The sequence below is a fragment of the Psammomys obesus genome, unplaced genomic scaffold (assembly GCF_907164565.1).
Source record: "Psammomys obesus unplaced genomic scaffold, mPsaObe1.curated_primary_1811, whole genome shotgun sequence".
NCBI classification, from domain to species: domain Eukaryota; kingdom Metazoa; phylum Chordata; class Mammalia; order Rodentia; family Muridae; genus Psammomys; species Psammomys obesus.
The window spans coordinates 1,651,285-1,673,228 of NW_026590503.1; the positions used below are offsets into that span (position 1 = coordinate 1,651,285).

Below are 21,944 nucleotides of genomic sequence, written 5' to 3' on the forward strand. Positions count from 1 at the left end.
AAAGGGGGAAATGTTGGTATAACATTCTTTTGGAATGTACACACTTTACCCTTGTTCATTCAAATGCTGATTTCTCTCCCCAACTCTCTGGTTTCAATCCGGACATTGCCTGTCTCAACTTTGTGTAAACATGCCAAAATAAAGCAACCAGCCATAATGTTGTGCAATGGAAAGGAAGCAGGAAGAGGGGGAGGAGCCAGAGGACAGGAAAGTGGGAGGAGAGGAGGAGAGAGGGCAGAGAGCTGGGAGAGAGAGGCTGGAGGAGAAGTCTTGGAACGATGTGGAGAAATTAACCTGAACTGGACTTCAGATATCACTAAAAGCAAGCATAATGTGGGAAATCTAAATGTTAGGAAACTGCGAGGGCTTGGAGGTTTAGGATGGAGTAACTATTGCCCAGCATTGTGCTCTAGGTTAACTAAAAACCCAGTCTCTGTGTGGTGATTTGGGTATACAGTTGTTTAGGACTAACGGCAGCATTACCAGAAGATATTTAATAGTAAATTCTAACCGCTACATACAACAATTGTGTGCATTGTTTTATTGTGCATAAGTACTTTGAGCTTATTATCCTTACAGATTGTTTTACATTGCATTCTGTTTTTATTTTGCTGGAAGTATTAAACATCACATGTAAACGGATGCTCAGGAGATGTTTGTGAATGACTAAATATCATATACTGCAGTGTGTTCGTTAGCTTTACGTTACTATAGAGATACCTGAAATAATGCAATTACGAACAGAAAACATTCAAATAAGGAACTGTTCTGGAAGTTTCATCCCCTTTTGTTTAGGGGAGGGAACATACAGCAAAGCCATTCACTCCAGGCAGAAAAGCCAGGCTCTATAGTCTCCTTCCAGGGCCACTGTCCTGCTCTAGGAAAAGCTCCAGCTAGGTCCCGCTTAAAGTTTCCACCATTTCTAAGTGGCACCAAGCTGGGAGCAAGCCCTTGGCTGGGCCTGCAGGCGGTATTCCGGATAACTGTAGCTGTTGTCATGCAGAGCTGTAGAAATCAGAATGCCTGCTACCAGCAGCTGGGAGTTGCAAATTTTCATGTGTATTGGCGTTAACGTTTCTCTGGAGTGTTTATTGTATTCCTGACATTGTGCTGTGTGCTTGACATAACTACACTTTATACCAGTTGGTTTCTGTTTTTCCCAGATCTCAGAAGAAGAGACTATGCGAGGCGCATGGCTCTTAGAACAGTGTTTGCCCCAGAGCCTGGTGAGCTTGTGCGTACTGTTTCACATTACACAGTATCTGGTTTTCACCACTGCCCACAGGCTGTAAACAGTCCTGGAAGTCACTTGTTAATCATTCACTTAAATACAGATGTGGCTTGGCTACTTCTTAACTTTCTCAGGCTGTACTTACCTGCAGGGACCCCGGTGCTTGCAGGCCTTACATGATACAAGGTTGTTTTGTGGTTGGGAAGCATGCTGTCCAGACACACTACTAGGCTTGGATATGCTCTCAGAGGGCCCATGTATTGGAAGGATCGGTTCCCTGCCTGTGGTGCTCCCCAACAGTGTGTGATCATCAGGTTGCTAACTTCATGCATGGGTAATCCAGTGGTGAATTCATACTGAGTGAGCTGTTACGGGGTAGGGTCTGGCTGCGGAATTAGAGCAGCAAGTCACGCTTCTGACAGTGTTTTTCATTAATCACATTTAATAGCGCATGACACACATGAAGGCTAGAAGCAGCTTGTAGTCAGTTCTCTTCACCATGTGGGTCTCGGATTGAACTCAAGTTGTCAGGCCTAGTGGCAAGCACCATTTTCCTTTGAGCTATCTCGCAGGCCTTGACAGATAGATCTTACTCCTGACTTCTTCCTGGACCTTGATCTCAAACCTGTCACTAGTGAATGGCCTTTTTCTGCCGTGTTTATTTGCCATGACATCTGCATTACTGAAGGCTCAGAAACACGGACAAGTGGCCATGGACTGAAGCCTCTGAAACTGTGAGCCAGAATAAATCCTTCCTCTCTCAAGTTTTGATTTCAGGGATCCTACCACCATGACAAGAGGTTAATAAACTCTAGGTGTTGTTTTGTTTGTTTTACTCCTCCTGTGCCACATGCTCTCTCCAGCCCTTTCTGTGTGTCTAAATCTTTGGAAGACTTTCCGGCTGCATGTGGCTAACTGGTACGGGAATCAGTGTGCCATATTTAAATTTCCCATGGTTGAGTTCGAGATGTGGTTGATTGTAGGGCTATAACTGCGAGCGTGAACACTGAAGTTGTAGTGACTAGTTGAAGACTGAGATGTTGGGATAGGAGGATGTGTCGAAGACCCAGGAAAGTAAAACAGGAGCCACTCAAGGAAACGGAAGGCCAGGGAGTGCAGGGATAGAGGACAGGGGAAGAGGAAAGCCACGAGAAGATGCTGTCAGGCCAGCAGGCATGGTGCCAATGCCAGCTCGTGCTTCACTCCGGGACGGGCGGAGGGAAGTAGATACACAGTAGGGATTCCGCAGTGCAGAACTGACAAAACTGATGGGGGCCTGCCTGTCCCAGGGTGCAGGCAATAGGGTGGAGAATGTTGACAGAGAGATATTTGAAGAGGTAGTCTCAAAAGGGCCAACGGACCAACATAAACAGTTTGTATTGTAAGACAAAGCTGGCCTCTGAAGTTGGCTTTTTCACATATGCTTGGGTGTTTCCATACCCCTTAAAAACCTTAATTTTCAAATCTTTGATAAGTCCATTGGGATGTTGGCATGGAAGACATCTGGTAACATTTCTTACCTCGTAGTGGGTATTAAATGATAGTTTCTATTGTGAACGATGGAAAAGATGGGAGGTCGTCAGGAAGGACTTCCAAGTTTTCTGTTTGCACAGTTAAAAGACCTAGACTAATTTGTCTGATTTTTAAACATTGCCTCTGAGGAATCTGTTTGGAAATGCTTCCTGTCATAAGACAATGACAAAGTCACACACCGAGGATGTGTCTGAGTGGAAAGAATAGAGTTGGTAAGCATTAGCTTACACATGAAAGTAAATAGGAAAGCAGATGAGGTACCCCTCACACGTGGCCACTTGAGAAGCCAGAACCCCTAGAGAGCAGCACTGGGCTACAGCCGAGCCAGGCCAGGGAAGTGAGGTGGCCAGTGTGGAATGCGGCCCGTGCAACGCAGGAGAACTTGGGAAGATTGAGCGTGGGAGTAGAGCAAGGTTAGGTTGAAGAATAACTGTATTTGCCAGCAAGTGAATTGTCAGTAACTTCTGTCATGATATTCAGCAGTGGTGGAGACACACTAACTTGAGTGCTTTGAAAAGGGAAAGAGTGATGAAGAATAAAGGAAACATAAATCTAAGAATGGGAAGTTAAATGCTGGCTAAAAGGTAAACTAAGAGCAGGGAGACTGTGAAGAGAGTGGAAGCACAGAGAGTACAGTGTCAGGGCCACTCTGTCATGTATTGGCTTGGGGGTGAAGGACGTCTGCTGACAGAAATGACGTCCACATGGTGGAGTGCTTGGCGACAAAGTACTGCAGCCAGTCATGGACAGTGAGCGTGGACATGCTGTGTTCACACTAGGACCCTTTGAACAGTCTGGTTGCGCTCTGCTCCACCTGGGACCACCTGGAAGAGTCTGCAGAGACTGGCAGAGATACATAGTAACAGGGTCAACAGAAAAGAAAAATCAACAGTTATTATGCAGCAATAGCTTCTCAGTTTTAAAGATCTTATTTTTGATTATCTGGAGTGGCAATTGCCCTCAGAGGCCAGAACAGCGTGTTTGGATTCCCAAGATACAGGTGTTTGGTAAGCACCTGACACAGGTGCTTGGAACTGAACTCTGTGACAGAAACGGCACACACTGCTGAGCCACCTCTTTGGCCTGCAGTAGCAGCACCTTTTGACTCCATGGTCATTGGATGCTATAGGTTTGGGGAAGTAGCATGGTTGAGCTTGCTGACTGGCACTTGTATTCTTGGTGCTCAGAGGAGTGCTTGAGGGAGATGGATCATGATCTAATGAAGAAGCAGGACCAGGTAAAAGATGATGACTCTGGAGAATAGGGTGGACAGTGACAGAGCAGGACACCCGACGTCTCCCTCTGGCCTCTATGCGTGTGCACACACCAAACAAAACAAATGGGGTGAAACAAAAAAATAGACAAAACTAGGTGATGATTGAGGTCAGAGAACCATTTTCAGATGTATGATGAAGAATGGCATTCCTAAAGAGAGAAGGTTTGACCTGAAATTGGAACATCGCTAAAGAGTCAGCCATCCACAGATCTAGCAGCAGAGGCACCCTGCCAAGCTGGAGATGATACGCAGAAGCACTGCAAAGAAGAGCGCTCTGGTTTGTTTAGAAGTAGACTGAGCCAGGGAAAGACAGATACTGGCTCGCAAGGGCCCTCCATGTCCTGTTGCAGAGTTTCATGGCTTCCTGGTAGTGGACATGGAGGCAGCGTATGGAACTTGAGCTGTCTGGGAAACATCCAGATGGAGAATAGTACCAGATTTAACTGTATAAAGCCAACTATACCTTGCCTTACGTTATTCATCAGATAATTTGTCAAGTTGTATAGAACTTGAACAGACAGAAATACAATATGGAAGCTTGTGGAGTTCCATAGGGATATGGTGAAGGCCTCTAAGGATTCTGGGATCTGTAAGCAATTCTTGAAATAATGAAGGTTGTGTTAGAATGTAACGGACATCATCATGACCTGAAAGGTGTGACCGACTGTTGTGTGAGTGATAGCTAGAAATTCGTGGTTAGAATAGCTCCTGACCTCGGGGACGTCAAGAATGCGTCCCATTTTGAAATGCCTGCACTTTTCTTGGGTCCCATGCTGTACAGCGTCTGTTCAGATGGAACTCTTCCCAGGCTGTTTGTTCCCGTGGTGCAGTCACTGTGATTGCGGGTGCACACGTGGTGTGAGTACTTTCTCAGCCAAGATCATACTTAAAGGATCTCTTACAGAACATTTCAAGCTTGTAAAAATCCAGGGTACATTAAGGCAGAGTGATTATACTTTGTACTTGTACATTGGTCTAAAGTATATGATTTTACCTATGAAAAACCAGCTTGACGGTGAGAAGTGTGTCCCCCTTTTCTTTTGAGGGGTAGGGCTACCAGTGGGGAGTGAATTTAGGCTTTGCGCATTGGGGAGCAAGTCCTTTACCATGGAGCTTCAGCTCCAGCCAGAAAGTGTGTGTGTGTGTGTGTGTGTGTGTGTGTGTGTGTGTGTGTGTGTGTCTGTCTGTGTGTGTGTGTGTCTGTGTGTGTGTGTCTGTGTGTGTGTGTCTGTCTGTCTGTGTGTTTGGGGGAGATGGAGAGATGGGGGACAGACAGGGACACCGACACACACTCACACACACCTACCTCACTGTCATGTTGCCTGGGACTTGCTGTGTACACCAGGCTGGCCTCCATCTCACAGAGATCTGATTCTTTAATGCTGAGATTAAAGGTGTCTACCACAGTACCTGGCAGAAGTGATTCTTAAAGTCAGTAAGAGACATGATTTTAGGGAGGTCAGGGTGACGGGGGCCTCTGAGCTAAGAGCAGAGCCCCGGTGTGCGCTGATGGTGTCATAGCCGGGGCCTCACCTGGGTCACTTCACTTACCGTGTGTGCTGATTCAGAGGCCCGCATGTGACGAAGGTCCTGAACCCCTTCCTAGCAGAGTTTGTGTTTGGCATTCAGCTACGGTGTCTTCAGGTCCAGTCCTGAGATTGAACCCACCCACGGATGAAGTATTGTGGGGGGGGGCAATGTATGACTTCGGCTAACATTTTTGTGGGTTTCTGGTTTTGAGACAGTGAGTCCCTGTGCAGCCCTAGCTGTCCTGGAACTCACTGTGTAGACCAGACTAGCCTTGAATTCAAAGAGATCCACCTGCCTCTGCCTCCTGAGGGATGGGATGAAAGGTGTGTGTTACCACACCCAGCAGCTTCTGAGACAAAGAAAAAAGATGACAATGCTCCAATGTCTGACGTAAGTGCATTAGGTGTTTCAGGTGAACTAGTGGTGACTTAAGCTAAAGGGATCGGTGTGTAGGGCTGTGCGGAGCTATGCAGCTTTGTGTAAGGGACTTGAGCATCTGTGGATTCTAGCATATGGGGATAGATGGAGCGAGGTTCCTGCAGTCAGCTCCTTGGGGCTGCTGAAGGGTGCTTGTAATTGTTTTACCATGGTGCTCCTTAGAAGTCTGGGGGAGGAGGGCTGTGGGAGGTGAGGCTAAATTAGGATCGCAGAGTCGAGACGGGTTGTTTGCTGATAAAAGTGTAGTGTTTCTTAGTTGGTGATTTTACTGTTTTCCCAACTGTTTACAGTACTGCAAGTATAGTTGTGGAATAAGCACTTCACTGTGTTTCTCCTGCCGTATCTTACTCTTGCTGTACCACTCAGCTCAGTGACTAAGGGAGATGGGTGACTGACAGGAGGCAGACAGTTGTGTGGCTGTAGCCAGGGATTTGTAAGCACTAACTCACCTTTCATCAGAGCTCTGCGACAGAGCGCATCTGTAAATTGATCTCTTCTTTCCAGTCTGCTCACACGATGGATCAGACCTGGAGATGGAGCTGATGTAGGGCACACCCCTTAGGATGCTGAGGCAGGAGGATGACAGCTGAATTATGTAGTGAGCTCTAGGCCAGCCTGTGCTACATAGCAGTGCCCTGTTTCAAAAGAATAAAGTAAGAAAATATTTAATTAATTGTTTCTAGACTAAAAAAAAAAAAAAAAGGAAAATTTGTCATCAGTAAAAGATGTTTGCTTAACTGCTTAGAAATGAGAACTTCCCACAATACTTAACCCTTTCACTAGTTATTTTTTATTCCTGTATTTTCTGGGTTGGTTTGTTTTTCTGAGACAGGGTTTCCCTGTGTAGCTCTGGCTGTCCTGGAACTTGATCTGTAGACCTCAGACCCAGAGATCTGCCTGCCTCTGCTGCACATGTGCTGAGGTGAAAGGCGGGCGCCACCACCTTTATCCCTGTGTGCTCTTGGCACGTGAGATACGCTGTTGGCTGGAAACTGTAGTTTAAATCGTTTACGGTTATGTAGCATTCTCAGCCCAGCATCCAGGCAGCCGGGTGGACGGCGTATGTTTGGGGAGGGTCAACCGGCGTATATCATCAGCCCCTTTGCTTCATGTATTGCTAAAAACTAACATTTCAGAGCTTTAAAGTGTCCACATGGATTTGGAAATAGCATTGTAATGCCCTGTTTCTCTGTCTCTTCAGGTCAGCAGCAAGGACAGGATGGAGTGAAAGTGCAGCAGGCCACCATCGCTCCTGTGACAGTGGCGGTCGGAGGGCTCGCCAGCGCCACCATAGGTGCTGTTAGCCCCGAGCAGCTCACGCAGGTGCACCTGCAGCAGGGCCAGCAGACCCCTGACGCAGACGTGCAGCCCGGCAAGAGGCTGCGCAGAGTCGCCTGCTCCTGTCCTAACTGCAGGGAAGGAGAAGGAAGGTAACGCTCTCTTCACCCCACTCTGCCGCTAAGCAGTCGCTGGCCCACTGCTCCGCCCTCTGCAGCCTCTCGGCTTTCTCCCAGAGGCTGAGGACAGGCCACACAGGAAGTGAAGCTGGTCCGCTTGAGGAGCAGTCCTCTGCTTCCTGCTTCCTAAGTTCTTAATAAGTGAATCTCCTTTTGCGCTTACTAGCTGAAAACTTTGAACAGCTCTGTTGACTTCAGACTAAGTCCTGAGCCACACTGTTTACCCTTTTGCCATATGCAGTGCTGGACATGTCACACAGATGGAATCTTATGGTATTTGAATTTTTGACATGTTCCGTTCATTTCTTCTGTGGACAAATAATAGTTGGTGCATACAAACACTTGTTTATCCCATCACCTGAGTGTACAGCTGAGCTCTTCCCTTATTGACCAGTGTGAGTAATGCTGCTGTGTACATGGAAGTGTTTGTGCAGGGTTCCTCCCTCTGTGTGTGCCTGTGTGTGTGTGTTCTGTCCGTCTGTATAAGTGTCTGTGCATCTATGTGTGTGTCTGTGTGTCTCTGTGTGCATCTGTGTGTCTGTGCGTGTCTGCATCTGTGCGTATGCTCTGTGTGTCTGGTCTGTGTGTCTGTGCACGTCTGTGTGTGTCTGTGTGTTTGTATGTCTGTGTGTCTGTGTGTGGAAATAGAGTTTTCAGGTTGTCTGGTAACTGTGTAACCACTAAGGAAGCACCACACTAGTTCTCACAGTGATTGCACCACTTCTGTGTCCCCACCAGCACAGCAGGAAGAAGGGTCCAGTTTCTGTATAGAATTTGAAGTCAGACTGCGGTCACTCTGAAAGTGAAGTCATGGGAAGTTTGATTGACATTTCCTGAGTGATTAGTGATGCTGGCCATCCTTTTGTTTGGTGTTGATAGTCTGTGTATCTTTGGGAAAATGTGTTCACATCATTTTTCCATGTTTCATCACACTTACAACAATTATTGAATAGTAGTTCTTAATATAATATGTAGTAGTAGTTCTTTATTTACTGGTATTCTTTGTATAATAGTAGTTCTTATTCAGGGTGTGATAGCTCACCAGCACATGATTTGGAGACACTGTTTCCTAATGTGTGAGATGCCCATGCACTGTCAAGATTGTGTCTTTCAAAGCACAAAATCTTTTGAAGTATAATTTTTTTGGTTGTTTCTTCTCCTTGGTTGTTTTTGTTTTTGATATCATATTGAAGACTCCATTGCCAAATCTAATGAATGTTCATAGTTGTTTTGTTTTTTGAGTTTTAGAGATGATAGTTCTTGGTTCCTTTTTTGGTTTTTGGTTTTTTGGGGTGTTTTGAGACAGGGTTTCTGTGTGTAGCTGTGACTGTCCTGGAGCTCACTCTGTAGACCAGGCTGGCTTCGAACTCACAGAGACCCACCTTCCTCTGCCCCTGACTGCTGGATAAAAGGTGTGCGCCACCGCTGGCCAGCGCTTGGTTCCTCTTTAACTGTGGTATGAAGGAGCAATGCACACAGCATCATTTACTGAAGTTTCTTTTCGCTACTTAATCATCTTGTCTTAAAAGTGTTCTAAGTGTTTAGCGACATCGGGGACTCTGTGAGTCTTCGTATCAGCTTATCAGCTCTGCAGGGAAGCTATGGTGTTCTGACAGAACTGAGGGGACGCTGTGTCAGCTTGGGGATAGTGACATATAATGGTGGGTCGTCAGGCCCATTTTCCGTTTATTTAGATTTTTGCTAATTTGTTTTCTCAGTATTTGTGATTTTTTTTAAAGAGTGTAAGTTTAGCATTAGTTAAATGTATTCCTGTTAAATTTTCTTGATATCACTATAAATGAAGTCTCCCTCATCATTCCAAGTGTATAGCATTACATTGGCTTTTGTGTATTAACCTTATATTGTAGAATGTTGCTGAGTTTTTCCTTTGTGTGGTTTTCTTAATGGTTACTTAAGATTTCTACATCTACTGGGCTGAAGAGATATCTCAGCAATTAAGAGCACTGACTGGCAGAGGATCCTGGTTCAAGTCTCAGCACCCACATGGTAGCTTAAACCTGTCTGTAACACCATTCCCAGGGATCCAGTGACCTCTCCTGGCTTCCGTGGGCACTTGTACACATGTGGCACATGGATATGAGTAGGCAGAACACTTACTCATAAAAATAAAAAAATCGAAGAATTAAATAAACCAAAAATACACACTGGAAAAAGACTGCATCTTTAACAAATGGTGCTGCTCAAGGTGGATGTAAAAGAATGAAAATAGATCCCAACTCATCATGCTATACAAAATTCAACTCCAAATGGATCAAGACCCTCAACACAAAACCTGATATACTGACTCTGCTAGAAGAGAAAGTAGGGAATATCTTTAACTCATCAGAGCAGGAAAGGACTTTCTGCACAGAAGACAGACAGCACAGGCACTAAGACCAGTAAGTGGAGCCTTCAGGCTGGAGAGATGACTACCCTTGCAGAGGACTGGGCACCTACGCTTGGCACCCATGTGTTAGCTCACAACTACTTATAATTCTAGTTCCAGGGGATCTGGCGCCCTCCCTTGGACCTCATAGCAGCAGCTGTCTTAGGAAGTGGAAGTTTCTTTCTTTGGAAACTAAGGTGTGTCATGTGACTATGTGTTTTGTTTTGGTTCCAAATGTGGGACGTGGAAACAGCCCCCAAGGAAAACAGCTCCAGGAGAGGCGGCATGATGTTGGTCAGCCATGCAAGTGGCATGCTTGCATGGCATGGTGTTGTGAGCTGCAAAACATCTTTGTTTGGACTCTGACACGTAGAAGCCCACAGACAGTGAGACAACACTTGCTGCATCTCTACGCTTTTGCGTCGTACGGTTCATACCATGCGCTGGTCTTCTCAGAAAGAAACGCTTCACAGAAGTTCTCAGGCTGCTTGGTGGATCTGTGCCATTTGGGCAGAGTTTAGCCTCGTCTACTGAGTCCTTCCGCTGCTGCTGAAGGCTGTTGCTGCTACTGCTTTGCTGTTTGACTAGGCTCCTGTTATCCTGATGACTGAGTTTTGTAATCCCCAAAGACCCATTGACCCTTATCAGCAGGAAGTAGATAAAAGAGGTCTGCAGTCTCTCTACTAATCTACCTAAGGGGGAGGGAGGGTTGGAAGGGAGGTAAAGGCATTTAAGAACCTTAAATAAAGTAGGTATTTAAAAAATCTAAGCCTACAGTCTTGCAGATGGTATACAAACATATATGCAGTCAAAACACAAAATAAATGGGACCTCTTGAAACTAAAAACCTGTGGGGCAAAGGACAGCATCGTTTGGACAATGAAGTAACTACTCATCCACTAGATGTTAGTATCTAGAATATATAAGGGACTAAAAACATTGAACGTCAAGAAGACAGCTCAGTTAAAAAGTGGGGTACAGAAATAAGCCGTTTTCAAGGATAAAGCACAAATGGCTGAGCTCGCTCTTAAATATTCAGCATCCTTAGCTGTCAAGGAAACTAAAACCACCCTGAGATTTCATCTTATCTTAGAATGGCCATGATCAATTAAGCAAATGGTAGAGAGCATGCCGATGGCGATGCAGGGAAAGGGAGACCCCTGTTTGTTGCTGGTGGGAGTGGAAACCTGCACAGCTACTATGGAAAACAGTGTAGAGGTTCCTCTGGAAGCTGTGAACTGATCCACTTCAAGGTCCACCTGCACCAGTCCTGGGCATACACCAAGACTCTGCTCTCCTGCAGAGACACTTGCTCGTCCATGTTCACTGCTGCTCTATTCATAACAGCCAGAAGCTGGAAACAGACCAGATGGCCATCGAGTGATGAGGGGGTAATCAAAGTGTGGTGCATTTACACAGTGGAATAGTGTAATGAAATTTACAGGTAAAAGGATAGAGCTATAAACAGCAAAAACATGCTGAGTAAGGTAACCCAGATCCCAGAAGACAAACATCACATGTTCCAAGGAAGCGGAGACGGACAAAGTAAAGCTGTGGAGACAGCTAGAACAGGAGTGAGTAGGGAAGGAGATGGGAGAGAGAATACTGAAGGCCGTTTGGAGAAAAGCTGCTTCCGAATATGGGAACCTGCTACTGCAGAAGCTTCCTAAATATGTACGACAGGAATTTAAATGGAGTCACTGAGTAAGAGGGACGACAGTGCCCCAACTAGACACCGTGTGCCGCTAGGTAAGAGCGTTGGTACCAGGAATGGGTACGTGCCTGGGCTCACAGGCTCACATCTTGTTGAGTCATTATCCAATGGGTCCCATCAATCCAGCAAACATCACAAGCTACTGCCCAGGCTGTCGTCACTCTGCACATCTTCACCGTAAGGTCCTGTCTCTGAAGAAGCTGCACTGCTACTAATTAGCATTCATTGTTTGGGAAGAAGCTTTGCATACTTCAAGAGGAAGGCAACCCAGCTACAAACCCGCAACCTGCTTGCAAGGCATTCTGATTCAGTAGTGCACAAATGTTATGGGAGCCGTCAGCCACTTTAAACGCTGATTCAAGGCCTTCTTCATGAGATGGAACACATCCCTAAAACTGATCAAGTAGCCAAGAGCCTGAGGGTACTTAGGTCACAGCCTGGGGAAAACTTACTTGTCTGCTGAAGAAACACAGCAGTGCGATGACTCCTGAGGACACACTGCTGTACTCACGGGCCAGCGCCTTGTCAGCCTCGTCAGAGAAGCTTCTTGCAGCAGAGAGGCACCAACACGGAGGCCCATGAGTGGACATTGTACAGAGTGAGAGCACACAGTCCTGGATGGGAGGCGTTGTCAGCCTCCTCCCCTTCAGCCTTGGAGTTGTAGTCAGAAGAGGTGGAAAGATTGTCTGAGCCACAGGTGGTGGATGACTCCAAGGAGGCAGCAGCGTCCAGACGTAACAGGGCTGATGCACAAACTCAAAGACACTGACCTGCACAAGGCCCAAGGTAGATGGGGTCCCAGCACCGAGAGGAGTGGACAGGAGGCCCTTTCTCGCCAGGGAGCTGTTTGCCGTAAGGGAAAGCCGGTGTGCTGTAAGGGGCGTCGCTGGGTGGAGCAGCTGCACTCGGGGCAGTCCCTGCCCTGGGGTAACCGGCCACCACACAGCTAACTCTACGTCTTTTGCTGTGTGTCCTCTTTTTATTTCATTTTGCTTTGTTGCTGCAATTTTTGTCTCGTTAGTCTTTTGCTGGTTCTGACTTTCGTTTTTGCGGTTTTGTTTTCTTTTGAAAAAGACAACATAAAGTTGGGGAAATGGTGAAATTCTTGGAGGAGTCAGAGGAGAGGAAAACATGATCAAAATATACGCTGCGAAAAATAATAAAATAATTCTATATTATAGCATTATATGTACCATAGTACTATACATCAGTTATAGTATCCTGAATGAAAATAAGTCAGTTTTGCTTTTCTTTTTCCACCCTGGAGAATTCCTGTTTGTTTGGTGTTTTATTGGGACGGGGGCACAGATTATCTAGTTCTCACTGTTTAAATATTACTTTAGCTCTAGAATCCTGGATCACGTTGAGGAAGCTCCCAACTGTTCTCTCTTTTCTTTCTCATTTTAATCATAAAAGGATTTTTGTCAGACATTTTATTGCATTTGTTAGAATGAACATGAACTTTTAAAAACAATTTTGCATAGTTTGTTATATAAATACTTGGTACAAGTCAAAAGATTTTTGCATACGTGTGGTAAAATCCTCCTAGTCGGGGTACGTAATTCTCTCCGTAGGTGACTGGGATTGTGTCTACTGTGCCTTCTCTCTCCTGCTTTCCCCCGTTCCTCTGCCAGCCTCTTGTGTTTATATGCTTTTGCCTCCGGAGAATCCGGCACCGGGAGCGTGTGCCGCTACACGCTGCATAGTTTGCTAATGTGGAGGCTTCTTCTCATCTGTGTTCATGTGCTAGTCTCTGCTTTTCTTGTACATTCTTTTGTTGATGATTTTGGCCTCCTAAAGTGAATTGGGAAGTATTCACGGCAGTTTTATTTTTGAACACATCTTTGAAAAGCTGGCACTTATAAAAACAGCACGGGGCGTGGTTATAGTACCACACGCCTGTAATCCCAGCACTGGGAAGCAGCCAGATGGATCTCTCCTCAATATTACGCCAGCCCAGTCTACATGGTGAGCTCCAGGACAGCAGGGCTGTGTCATGAGACCTTGTCTCAAAAGCGAACAACAAAAAAATGATGTGTATTTGGGGAAGGGATTCCACGAGTAAAACTATTTGGCCATAGGCGTTATGTAGTTCTAATTCTTTTATGTAGGCGTTATGTAGGACTAATTCTTTTGTTACAGATTTATTTTGAATGACCGGTTGTATTTGTTTGTTTGCTTTGTCAGTTTTCAAATTTTCTATTTAAGACCTTGTCTGCCTAAGTGGTTGATGACAGATTTATTCCTACTGTTCCCTAAGAGCCTTTTTATTCTCATGAGACTGGTAGTGATTTTCCTTTGAGAGGGAGTTTATTGAGTCTTTATCTTGGTTAGGTTAGCTGATGCATTATCACTTGTGGACTTCGGGAGCGCACGCTTGACATTCTCTGATCTCAGCGTGCACTCTAGCTTTCTACCTCCATCTTTCCACAGACTCACCGACCTCAGCGTAAGCTTCAGCCTTATCTCCAGTGACACCGTCCTTCCCCAGGCACCTTTACAACAGTTGCTTCCTTTTTAAAACCAGCCCTTCACCTAAACTTGAGCTCCTTTGCGGATTGTCAGTCTCTTTGACGAGGAGCTCATTCGGGGTAGATTTTGGAATTGGGGCTCTTGGTAGAAAGTGGGGCAGGAATGAATGCTTGGAAGCAGAGAAGGCAACAGTCTCACATTCTTAACCCTGCGTCTTCCAGCTGGGCCGCTCTAGTCTGTGAACTGTGCGTGAAGGTCAGAACCGCCTGGACCGTATCGTTTTCATCATGTCACAGTTCCTGCAGGGCCCCAGTGAACTGGCCACTGGGCACTTGTCAGCCTCTGGAGCTCGGCCGCAGCAGCAGGCCGTAGAGTGAGGAACACTGTGCCCTGCCCTCTCGGGATGAGGCTGTTCGGCTGAAGCAGGACTAGGAGGAGCCCTGTTCATGACTGAACTGTTCTGTAACTCCCCTTTGTCATGGAGGGGGAAGGGATGAAAAGGAGTGAGTCTTAGATATGTAGCTCACTGTTCTTACCCGCTTCTTTTAGACTTCAGAGTGAATGTTAATATTTTCTGTTGTTTGTTTTCAGTACTGTGGCCAGAAACTCTTGAATAGTGGGCTGGGAGATAAATTTATAATGTAGAAGTTTTTGCTTAGCGTGGCTTTATGGAACTCCTTGTCAAACTGACCTGCTGGAAGTGAATCTTGGTACCCTACATTAGAAATTGAGATTAGCCATCCCTTCGATATTTAGAGGAGAATTTTCCAGAGTTTTGTTTTCCTTTCTCAGATGTGGGTTTCACGCCTACAATTGCAACCATAGGGAGGCTGAGGCAGGAGATTGTGAATTTAGGGTAGCCTCTACTCCATAGCGAGGTCAGGCGATCGGAGCTATGCAGTAGATATAAATTCTGAAGCCTACCGCATTTTGCATGGACGTTTTTGTGTAGTACCCTAATGAAGATTTTTCTCACATTTCTTTGAATTCTGCGTGCTGAGCACGGACAACGGCTAGCCCGGGTGTGATGGTGTCGGTTCTGTTCTGTTAGGGGCAGCAGTGAGCCAGGAAAGAAGAAGCAGCACGTGTGCCACATCGAAGGCTGTGGGAAAGTGTACGGCAAGACCTCCCACCTCCGAGCGCATCTTCGCTGGCACACCGGAGAACGGCCTTTCATATGCAACTGGATGTTCTGCGGCAAGAGATTCACCCGGAGCGATGAGCTTCAGAGACACAGAAGGACCCACACTGGTGAGCTGCTCTGTCGTGGGCTATGGCCGCTCTTTCCGCTTAGGGCCCTGTGCTTAGCGGCCACCACACTGCTGGAGGGCAGAGTGTCCTGCCTTCCTCTTGACATACATTCATGTTACTTCCTAAATTGTATTAGCATATTTATATGACCTGGAATTTGTTCCTTTTGCTTTTTAGATGTTAAATTCATACAGGTGTTTTTCTAAAGTGTGTGTACATATGTATGTATACATACACATACATAAACATGCGTGTGTATATATATTATACACACACACTTTAGAAAAACACTATGAATTTAACTGTAGTAGTGTATTAATTTTGTTTAACAATATTATACATATAACAAAAATAATATAAAAGAAGAGGATTAAATTATGATGGTAAGGGTTTTGCTAGTGCAAGGGCATCTTGGCAGTTGGGAGCCAAGGTATACCAGCGTCACTCCACGCAACCAACGTCACACAAGAGGTTTATTGGAAAGAAGAGATTGGCAGCTGCCACCAAAGGGGAAGAGAGCCAGCAGAAGGCTGGGCAAAAGCGAGGAGGGTTTTGGAGCCTCTGCAGTGGGCTGGTAGAAAAGTACCACATGGCTGTTATTTTTTGGTCAGTGTCTCCAGGTCACAGGGACGTGGTTCTCCAGGCCTCAGGAGCTCTAGGGCAGGGCAGGGGCAGGAGGCTTTTCCCTGGCCCTGGTCCCTAAAGTGATGTTGGTGACGTTGAGTAGTCCTCTGTTTGTTCTACAGACCCGGGGAGTGTCAAGCATAGTAAGCAAATACCCACTCACAGTCTTACGGTTCTGTTGTTTGTTATTTTAGTAAATATACTAAAAGAACTCACTAAGGACATCTGTCAGAGTGAACAGCCACCATCAGTCTGTGATTGGTGTCGTATTGCTAGTATATTTTAAAACTCATCTATGTTATTTGTGGGTTTACATGGAAAGTTATGTTGTGTACGTGTCATAAAATGTTACATACTTTTGTTTTTGTTTTTATTTTTACCGACATCCACATATGCATGTTTATATTTAAGAGATGGAGCGGTCTGTCACATGATCAGCACTCTGCGCTTAATCATTTCCTGCCCTGCTGGTTATTGTTCGGTTATTTGCTGTCACCAGCTTCGCTGCCATGACGGTACTGGACATGAAGGAGGGGCAAGAGTATTCGGTCAGAGAGAATGTGTTTGGTAGCAGAGTCTCCACAGCGGCTGCTTACCATTTCTGCTTGACCAGTGTGATAGAAGTTCCTCTTCATGTGTTCCCAGTGCCGTATAAGTTCATATTGCTCTAACGTGGTTTCTCTTGTAAAGTTCGTGTTTGTGACTGTCCTGAGATCAGGCGTCTTCTCACACGTCTGTTGTCCTCCTTGTATGTCTCTTCTCTCTTCTTGTTGCTTCTCAGTCATGTTAATTACATGTTGTAGTTTTCCCACATATTTTTGTGTTACCTTTTGTCATACAGAAGTTTTACACATTTAGCTACAGAACTTGTTTTTAGTAAACACACACACACACACAAAGCCTAACATATTTTGAAGTTATTTGAAAGTTTTTTTCTTACAACTTTGGAGTTTTTTCTTTCTTCCTCCCATTTGGTCCTTTAGATTGCCCAGACTAGTGATTTTATTTCTTTCTTTCCTCCCTCCCTCTCTTCCTCCCTCCCTCTCTTCCTCCCTCCCTCACTTCTTCCCTCCCTCTCTTCCTCCGTTCTTTCCTTCCTCCCTTCCTCCTTCCTTCCTTCCTTCGCTCCTCCCTCCCTCCCTCTTTTCTTTTACTTCTTGTCTTTCTTTTTTTCTTTTTTCTTGCTGTGTGTATGTGCGTGTGTGTATGAGAGAGAGAATAATGAATTGAGGCTATAATTTTTTTCATATGAAAATTCATTTTTGACTAGTTTGTCCTTCTGCACTAATTGACAGTAACATTTCTCTCAGACTGCTCCTGTAGTTGTGCCCTACTTTCTCTGTCCACTGTCAGGAAGCTTTTTTCCATTTGTCAGTTCATATATCAGTGCCATCCAGTTTTACATACTGTGAGCTGTATTAAATCTCCACATCCAGTGAGAGCACATGTAGGCCCTTACCTCCTGCTTAGAACATGCCTCGTTCTTGCTGAGTGAATTTCGAGTCACTAGTTAACTTACACAAGTTGAAGATGCAGGAATTCTAGAATTGGCCTTTCTTGTAAGCTGCTGTGTACTGGGTATTTGATGTCTTCCTTCATGTGGTGCTAAAGCACACCGCGAGGTAGGAACAAGCTCAGCCTGCAGATCAGAAGGCAGGTCCTGTGCCCCTCCCCCACAGCACAGCTTGTTGGCTGAGTCACAAGTCACCATCACCGTGCCCCGCACTGGCATGTGTGTGGAGCAGAACACGTGGGCACCAGCATGTTGCTCTGTCAGGGAGTTCTCTGCGCACTCCGACTTTTACGTTGTAACCAGTTAGTGTTGCACAGGCCCATCAGCAAAGATTCAGGGTCTCCTCCCTGGACTTGCAGGGGAACGGCTGAAGAAGCCAGGAACTGCCATGGAGTTGATTTGAAGCTTTGCATCGTGATTGCACTGTTTTTGATAAATGATAGGTTTTAAAGTCCCTGTGTCACTCGCCCATGCTTACAAAACATACTTATTCAAAGATACCTATTGCAGAATCAAATTTAGTAATTTATGGTATGTATTCTCCTCTTGCCCCCCCCCCCCCCCGCCCTTGAGATAGGGTCTCATATAGCACAGGCTGGCATCAGACTTCTGTGTTTCTGAGGAAGAATTGAACTTCTGGTCTTCCTAATCCCTCTGCCCCCATCTCTGAGGGTTTGGATTACAGCTGTGCACCATCAAGCCCTGGTTATGCCATGCTTGGTGCTACACCCGGGGCTTGTGCTCACTCAACTGTCCGAGCCACCGCCCTGGTCTCCTCCTGCCCCGCCTCCTCGTCCTCCCTCCTGACCTCCCTCCTGCTCATTTTGATAGGACCTAAGTTTAATCATCTGCTCTTACTAATTCAGACTCATGTTTGCTTCATGCTTATTGATACAAAGGTTTTAAACATATATTGTCCCCTCATAAAATTACTCAGTGAAAGCATAGTAAGGGGTGGAGAGGTGGCTCCCTGAAGCTTGTGCTGCTGTGCAGAGCCCCTGCTTCAGTTCCCAGCGTCAGTGTGGGGTCGCGCACAGCCGTCTCTAACTCCAGTTCCAGGGATCCACCTGCGATACCTGCTCCCGCAGCTTCCGATGCCCCTGAGCTTGCACTCTACAGATACACTTTCATTCACATACATTTTGAAAAATCTTTTTTTTAATGATGGGAAATGTGTTTAAAAGAAAGAAAACATCTTAGCGGCTGTGGCATGGAGGTGGATGCTCGCCTGGCATGCAGGAGGCCTGGCCCCAACTTTCGGACACAGGCAAACCTTTGGCACTGACACTCCTGTACCCCGTGTTGCTGTGCTTACACATAAGACTTTTAAAAGTTGGAAACATCATGTCAAGTGCTGCTTAAATTTGTTGAAAAGTATCAAACAAAAATACCGTTTGAAATAGGTATTGATAAAAAGTTGAGTATGTTTCCGTTGAAAGCCTTGATCATTCATGGCAAGAATCATTTTGTTCAGTATTTAGCCACCACTCTCAATAGAAACGCATTGATTGTGAGTAGGTAAATGAGTTATTTTAATCCCTTTTGAAAGTAGTAAGGATCCATTTGCTTTGCTAAAAAAAGAATATAAGTGTGTAATGGTTTATGGAAAGAGTTTTTAAAACTCCGATAGCACGCAAGATTAGTGAAGGAGGCTCTCCCCTACTTTCTGTTCTGGTCTCAGGAGAAAGTCACTGTGCTGTTTTTCTTTTTTCTTTTTTTCCTGTGAAGACTACCACAGATGCTGTGGGCAACGTGTCTTTAGATATACATCTTAAAATATTTTCCCTGAGTTTATGACAGTCCAGTTAATTTCATGAATAATGCCTGGCCTGGAGGCTCATTTCTTTAGTATCAATGCTCAGGAGGCAGGGGAAGGTGGATTTCTGTGAATTAAGCCAGCCTGATTTGCAGAGCAATTTCAGACCAACCAGGCATACAAAGTGAGACCTACCTCATAAGACAGACAGAAACCTTCTGAATAGACCTTAATGTTACCATTACTTCTAGACCTCACAGGTTTCTTCACAAATTGACTTGATGTTGATTATCAACATCTTCTTGTTGATAATCTTTATTCTAGTTTTCAGATGAAACAATCATCATGTTGTTAATGATTCTCTCCTCTGTTCTTTTGGATGCTGTAGATTTAAGCCCCTTCCCCATGTTTCCTTCACTATAGTCTAAGGAATGTCTCATTAGAAGTCAGTCACATATGGTCATGCTGCCATCTTAAATAATAGGGAATTACATTTACCTTCCTGCTGATGGGAAAATATTACAGGAATAGAGTATACAGGGATAGAACTAAGTGTCTGTTGCTCATAATAAGGATATAGATGTACATACACATTCATGGAATAGTATCGCTCACCTCTGTATATATTTTACTGTGGACATGTTGCTCGTTTATTAGACTATTTCACTGACCAGCATCATTGTACTAAAGAATAGTTAATCAAGAGATGGCTTCTGACAAGTAATGTCACAGGGAGGTTCCATCTTCAGCCGCATCTGTTATTTGTTGCTGGTTAAGAAAAACCCAGAGGCGCTCCTAAAGTGCTCCTTACAGTGGACTTGAGAGTTTCTCAATGTATGGGACTTAGTCTTTTATCCCAGATACAGTTTCTTATAAAGCTGTATAGAATAAGTTTAAGTGGAAATGAAATTTGGTAATGAAATGCCAGTGGTTTTCATGAACAAAAGAAAAAATATTGATGAAATAGGTAAGATGAGAAACTATAGATTCATTAAACATTTCCCCTAGAATTATTATGCAGCTGCTTTAGTTTGTAAAGTGACCAGACCTGCTCCCTCTGAGTTGACCGACAGCCAGAATGAATCAGAGTATCTTCAGCCTCACAGAGTTCACATTTAAAAGTATGTAGTTGCTTGTTTTAGTAACTGAGGAGAGGAGCCCTAGCAGACAATTGAGTGCACCCACACCTGAGTGAGTATATCGTACAGGTGAGTTTGATGTTCAGCTGTGGGTAATGCTTAGCAGGTGCAGGAAACAAGCAGTAGAGAAACTCCACGTATAGAGCCAGAGAAGTCAGAAAAGGGCCCGGTGGCCTTCCATAGCAGGCCTGTCGATATTCCATTGCAGTAGTGTCACCATAGACACCAAAAAGTTTTACACACTCAGAAATCCAGAGAATCCAGAACATGGGGGCTGTTTGCCATGCAGTATGGGTGGAATCACCATTATTTTTTTTAAATTGTGGCCCCAGATAGATACTACAAGAAGCCACAGAAGCTTAGCTTTCTGGTTGATGAAATGGGTTGGAAATATGGGAACAAAGATAAAAGCTGATCACTAATTCTATGTGTAGAACAAAGGAAGTGCTGGCTCACTCCTGAGCGTGCACAGAAGAATGCTCCAAAGCCTTATAAAGCACTGCCTCATTCCCACATGTGCTGGGGCCTGCAGAGCCAGTAAGCACACATACTCCACACACACACACACACACACACTCTCTCTCTCTCTCTCTCTCTCTCTCTCTCTCTCTCTCTCTCTGAATGTAGAGGAGTTACAGGTGTCATGTACACATGCAGAAACCAGAGGAAGATACAGTATCTGTCTTAGTGCCACCAGCTCACCATTTAGGCCAGTGTTTAGGAAGACTAGCTACCAAGCAGGCTCCCAGGATTTACCTGTCTCCACTTCACCATCCAGGACTTACAGCTTGCACAGCCATACCCCCCCCCCTTTTTTTTTTTTAATACTTCAAACTCAGGTCCTGCTCTTCTTCATTGAGATATCTCTGTAGCCCTTAAACTGTGCCTTCAAAAAGAAATTAATATTTAAACTTGGAAACAAAAAAAAAGGATGAGTCTGAATGGACTTTTAAATGTAGTAATGATCTTCTAACAATAAAATATTTTCTAGGAAGATTTTAAAGGATTTATAATCTCCACAGTAAAACATCTAAACTGTCCAGACTAGAAGATGCTAAGATAATCCAGATTTAATAATTTGTCAGACTTTACAGCAGGCATTAAAAACCATGGTCCATAGACTGACTAGAGGCAAACATGTTTCAAAGGAGTACAAAAATAGACATTTGTAATTAGAGAAATTAAAACTATAGAACATAACCCAGTAGAAAAGAACAATATTCAAAGTAAAAAATGTTCAGTAGCCAATGGGGCCTGTCACAGTTGATGATAGAACAGTAGATATTATGAATTCTGAAAGGCAAAAGGAAAAGATTGAGGTGGCAAAGAATAAGCTGGGCCTCAGAGCTCTATGGGACAGCAGTAAAAGAAAAGAAGGATATAAAGTTTGTGTCATTGGAAGGAAGAGGGAAGAAACTGAGTAGGAAAGTGGCCTGGCCAACCTGGGCTACATGTTAAGAGCCCCTTTTTGAAAATGTGTTTTACGTACATGGAATGTGTGCCTGTGTGTGTTCAGGTGCACACTCTTGTGCGTGGCCAGAAACACCAAATATTCCCTTTATCACTCTGTGCCTATTCCTTTGAGGCAGGGTCTCTCCTTGAACCTGTAGCTCACAGGGCTATG

The 21,944-nt window shown here is 44.9% G+C and overlaps 1 protein-coding gene across 2 annotated transcripts in view; it reads left to right on the plus strand.

Moving 5' to 3' along the window:
* Window positions 1-21,944, plus strand: part of Sp4 (Sp4 transcription factor) — a 61,157-nt gene that overhangs the window by 29,095 nt on the left and 10,118 nt on the right. For both annotated transcript variants that reach the window (XM_055607559.1, XM_055607560.1), the window contains exons 4-5: window positions 7,210-7,438; window positions 15,089-15,288. In XM_055607559.1, coding sequence (XP_055463534.1) covers window positions 7,210-7,438; window positions 15,089-15,288 — 429 coding nt within the window. The remainder of the gene's footprint in view (window positions 1-7,209; window positions 7,439-15,088; window positions 15,289-21,944) is intronic.